General features: G+C 39.8%; 1 protein-coding gene across 1 annotated transcript in view; it reads right to left on the minus strand.

Moving 5' to 3' along the window:
- AGBL4 (ATP/GTP binding protein like 4) overlaps positions 1–5,398 on the minus strand; it is a 956,697-nt gene that overhangs the window by 446,186 nt on the left and 505,113 nt on the right. Inside the window, 1 exon segment of the mRNA XM_025051987.1 lies at positions 1,672–1,888. Coding sequence (XP_024907755.1) covers positions 1,672–1,888 — 217 coding nt within the window.

Raw genomic sequence — 5,398 nt, forward strand, 5'->3', positions numbered from 1 at the left:
CCCATTTATTAAGCCTTCTCAAATTATCCTCATGTGAAGTTGCCATCTGTTTCCTGCTAGCATTCTGACTGATACACCATGTGTCCCAATTTCAGTTTAAAGTAGACAGGCACCAGATACTCATGGCTTCCATCAGAAGCACCGTTAAGAAGAAGGTTAGAGTAAAAGGAAGATCTTTAGCAAAATCTTAGTGTATAGAGAATTTCAGACTGTAAAAATAGCATCATGAACACTAGTTTTTGAGACTGGATTTGGCTCTCATGTACTTGAGCCATACATGAGCCCTCTTTATTTTCTCTCTTTTTAAAGGTATCCTGGACCAGACTCTATGTCATTTAAGCAGTCTAGTCTTGAAAACTTTTATTTAGAAGTGGGACTCATTTCTAGGTGGAACACGCAGTCACTAGGCAGAGTCCATTTTTCCACCAACAAATATCAGCACCTCGAATACAGTATTTTCTGCCAATTCCACCAATATCCTCACTTAGGAACTTTAAAGTGCTCAATATGCCTCTTTCAGAGGCACAACCCATACTTCCTGAAACATAAAGCCAAATTATTACCTACTTACACTTTACTAGCAACTGAAGTATTGCTGACCATGGAGAACAAAACCTATGCAACCAATGTGAAGGACAGTTTCAAATACTGGGTTATATATGGAGAGACAGAGGAAAAGAGAAATGGAGGGTGTAGTAGGCAGAATAATACACCCCCTCCTGAAACACCCAAGTCCTAGAACCTGTGAATATGTTACCTTATATGACGAAAGGGACTCCACAGATATGATTAAATTAAAAATCTTGAAATGGAGAGAGATATTCTGGATTATCTGGGAGAATCCAACATAATCACAAGGGTGATTCAGTGTCAGAGTGATGTAGCATGAGAAAGACTTGACCAGCCATTGCTGGCTTTGAAGATGGAAGGGAACCACAAGCCAAGGACTGCAAGCAGCCCGCAGAAGCTAGAAGAGTCAAGAAAATGAATTCTCCCCAAGCGATTGCAGGAAGAAGGCAGACCTGCTGGTATCTTGATTTTAGGACACTGAGACTAATTTCAGACTTCTCCTGAACTGTAAGATAATAAATTTGTGTTGTTTTAAGCCATCAAATCTGTGACAATTTGTTATGTCAGCAATAGAAAACCAATACAAAATGTAAGACTGAAATCTCCAGACCCAGAGAATTAAACCTGGGGAAAGAAAAAAAGGATTGGGAACTGATGGATGACAAAGACAGAACACATTGTTAGCAGCACATCTAAACTTCACACCATTTGCTAATAACCTGCAGTGCAGGCAGGTGGAAGTCAGTAAAAAACAAATTTATTCTTCATCTCAGAGGCTCACACTCATAAAATGCTTTCATGACTTTTGTAGCACCAAGTAGAAGGCTTTCTTTTCTCTCAGAGTTTTTGGAAATTAGCAGAACTTTCATATTTTGTTAGAGAGCTAGATCAGCTTCATTCAGAAGGATAAGCATCTGTCTTATATCTTATTCTGTGACTCCCTGGTGGGCATAGCAGTAAAGAATTACACAATAAAAACAATAATTTTTATAAGTTCTAAAGCATATAGTCTACAAAGCACCAATAGCCATTATTTGCATTCTATAAAAACACACTACTAAGCTCCTCCCCCAAGGCTGCCTGTTTTTGAATGAGCCTTACCACGCTCTGACCCAGCTGCTCCCGAAAGAAATAATCCATGTTTCTCTTTTGAAGGCTGTCAAGGTAATGCTGAAAGCGGGTATATGTATATGGGTAGCAGTAAGCAAACTGGTAAATATCTTCTTCTCGGTCAAAACAAAATGCAAAAGACATCACATAATTCTTCCTATGGTCCGGGCAGCGGTAGTAATAAACATTTTTAGGTGGCAGCCTTTGCCTGAAAGATACAAGCAAAGAAATTCGGGCATATCAGACAATTTTTCAAGCTTCAAAAGATAATAAGCAGGAATAAATGTTCAAGAGAAAAACTGTAACATCAAGAACCCTAGGTGATGGCTAAGGACAACAACGTGTACCATCTATGGGATAAAAGGGATCGAAATCTGGCAGCACTTTGTTCAAATTTCAGCCTTATCCCTTTCAATAAACTGTTTGAACAATGCAACATTAAACAAAGATTAAAAAGTTTTATTCATTCTTTATTCTTATTACGAGCACCTATTATATGGCCAGGCACCATGCTAGATTCTTGGCATATAATGGTAAATAAGACAGGCAAGGTGTATGTCCTTACAGAGTATATGTTGTAGTGGAGAAGCAGTCAATAAAATACTAAAAATAAATATACAATATAGTTATGCACTCTAAAAATGTCTTGAGGAGAAATAAAGAGTGTGTTGTTACAGTGACATAAGTAGAGGAGGCCTACTTTTTCCAGGGAAGTCAGGTTTTTGTATTACAAGACTAATTCAGAAATTTTAAAATAAAATAATGTGCATTGTGAATATTCAAGGAAAGAAAGAATATTCAACATTTCTTTAAATTATTATTATTATTTTCCTACAGAATATCTCATGAGACTAATTTTCCACAGAATCACTATGGGAAATACTACTTTAAAATACGCTGTGCAGGCAATTTTGCTAAGCCATCATGCTCATTCTCCAATAAGGAACACTAAACCACATATATGAAAAAGGCAAAATGTTCTAGTCATAATTCCTATAACTTCTTTATATTCACTCACTTCACAGGTTCATTGCATTCTGTCATGCTCTGTGATATTCAAACTATTCGCACTTGCAGAGAATGCCTCTCATTTCTGTCTCTTCAAATCCTGTTCATCCTACAAACCCATCTCCAACTGTGTCTTTTCCATGATCATCCGTTGACAATTCCAGGCCAGTTCAGCTCCCACATTGTGTAGCAATTCTTGCTTTTTTATTGACTGTTTCCTAAGTTTTATCTGTTAGGATCAGTTTGGAAGCTCCTCAAGGGCAAATATGTTTTAGAGGATTCTGACACAGTGGGTGGAGATGTAAAGTTCACCTGTAATGGCTTGGCATTCAACTGAGAAGCCAAGGGGCACAGGTGCGTACGGAGGAAAGTGTGAGGAGGAAGGTATAAGAGATGAGGTCGAGTAAAACAAGAATGGTGCTGGTGTCAGGTAGGGCAACCCGGGGAATATTGTTAAGAGCTCCAAGAGCATTATAATATGCCCTTAATTTATTGCAGAATCTTGTTTCTATCTTGGTGTCTTTCTGAGGCTGCCTAAGTAGTCAGGGTGGGAGGTGAGGCTATGGGCTTCCTGTGGAAGCACAGAGGTTACATACACTGATGCTGTACATAGAGTGGCTTCTATTACTTGCCTGTAGCTCTGGATGTTATGAATCCCACCCAAACATTAAGTGGAATGCAAAGAGGGGAAAAAGACAAAAAAAAAAAAAGGAAGAAAAAAAAGTAAAGAAAGAAAGGACTGAGGGAGGAATGAGGGAAAAGAGAAAGGAAGGAATGGACAGGACATATCTAGTATGGGTTGTTTCTGGGGCTCATTCAGTACCCAATTGAATCCTCATAGGTATTCTGTCAAGGTGGATATTGTTATTCCACTTTGCACATGTGGTCATGGAGGTTTGTAAAAGTTAAAGAGCTTGTTTATAGTCTCAAGAGAGTAACTGACAGAGCTGGGATGCAAATCTTTCTATATGATTCCAAGTTCAGTTATCTATAACACTCCTCTCCATGGTTCTTCTTAATAAATTATGGGCTCCTGGAATGCCAGATATGAGTGTGTCAAAGGACAGGAGGCAAGAGGGGACAAGTAAAATGTTGGGATGGCAAGGAATTCATCACGGTTAAAGCATAGAGAGTAAGAAGAGAAATCATGAGAAATGCACCTGAAGAAGAAGGCAGAAGCCGGATTAGAAAGGGACTATATAAACCATGTTAGGAAATGTAACCATTATCCTGAAGTCACAGGGTACCTTTCAAGTGAGTGAAAGAAGTAAAGTGCCATGATTGTACCAGTCCCAGGGATAGATGAGAGTGGTCAGAAAGAGGACAGGGTGGTAGAAACAAGACAGATTTGACTATTAGAAAATAGCAGTTGAAGTGATGGGCCGTGAAGTCTAAGATGGGCAAGAACCTGAAAGTGCCGAGGAGGTAGGAAGTAAAAAGAAAAAAAAACAGCCTAAGCAACAAAGGAGCAGGGCTTTTCACATTAAGGCCAGTGGTAGTATCAAGGGCTATATAAGGACCTGCTTAGTCCCATCAATAGAGTCCATTTGTTTCCTACTCCCAAAGCCAGGAGGAATAAGCATGCAAATAACAACAGTCTTATTGTAATACAAATATAGCTTTAAGACAACCCCCCCTAGGCACTTCTCCTTTCTAATCACATTGCTATCTTAAACCTTCCTATATTGAAATCTTGAAGATACCAGGATGAGACAGAGAAATAATGGCCAGGAAGGTGCATGGGGAATGAGGAGGAAAGCTGTCCCCTCTTGATCCTTCTGTAAATGAAGTGTAAGAGAATAAGCAGTTCCTTAGAGGGCAACAGAGGAAGTAGTAGCCTCCAGGATCATTAGGCCTTAGTTCACTGTTTTATTCAGCAAATATTTAAGTATCATGTATCAAGCATAGTTCGGTTAAGACAAGAGATAAAGGAAGCAGGACTCAGAGAATGAGGATCCAAGTGAGATTATTAACCACAGAGCTGAGTTTCAAAGGAAAAGGTAGAAAGTGCAAAGTTTTGGATAGATAAGGAAACAGTGGAAAAGTTAGAGTAAAGAGAGAACAGACCAGTGCAGGGATGAGGGTATACATTTGTGATGTGATCAAACATGCAGGAATGTGAGACTGGTAGAATAAGCTAGTCTCAGGGTTCCAGGTTTTGATTCAGGGAGAATGCCAATGAAAGTGGCCTTGAGGCCTCCAGTCAATGGTCTGTGAGAGTCGTTTCAGGCCCTGACTCAGAGGTCTGCATCAGAGTCTCCAAGAGCACAAGGTAAGCATGTCTTCAAACAAACTTGATTCTACAGTCACAGGCCCCTCAGGTTATGATGCTGATGTTTTCAACTCTTCATTTACTAGTATATCCGATCTGGGTCTATGCTTTAAATTCAATCACCCCAGTTTTCTCCTATTCTAGCCAAGTTTAGCAACTTGACTCTAAAAGCCTGCCGTCTCCACTGAATTTGATTATGTGCTGTCAGGAGAATTCATCTAATGCCTGCAGCTGTCCCAGCTCCTCTCCGGAGTGGGTTGGATGCCTAACCCGATTTGCAGACAGAGGGAAGGCAATGAGCCCTGGGGTAATCATTCGAGGAAACTGAGATGCTGCTCAGGGCTTAGATTTTCCAGACTCTGGTAAGGATACAAACAAAAATCAATTTGAGAAGGGCTCAGCAGGACAAATACATGAGGACTTTCAAATAACGCAAAG

The sequence above is a fragment of the Pteropus alecto genome, unplaced genomic scaffold (assembly GCF_000325575.1).
Source record: "Pteropus alecto unplaced genomic scaffold, ASM32557v1 scaffold25, whole genome shotgun sequence".
Taxonomy (NCBI): domain Eukaryota; kingdom Metazoa; phylum Chordata; class Mammalia; order Chiroptera; family Pteropodidae; genus Pteropus; species Pteropus alecto.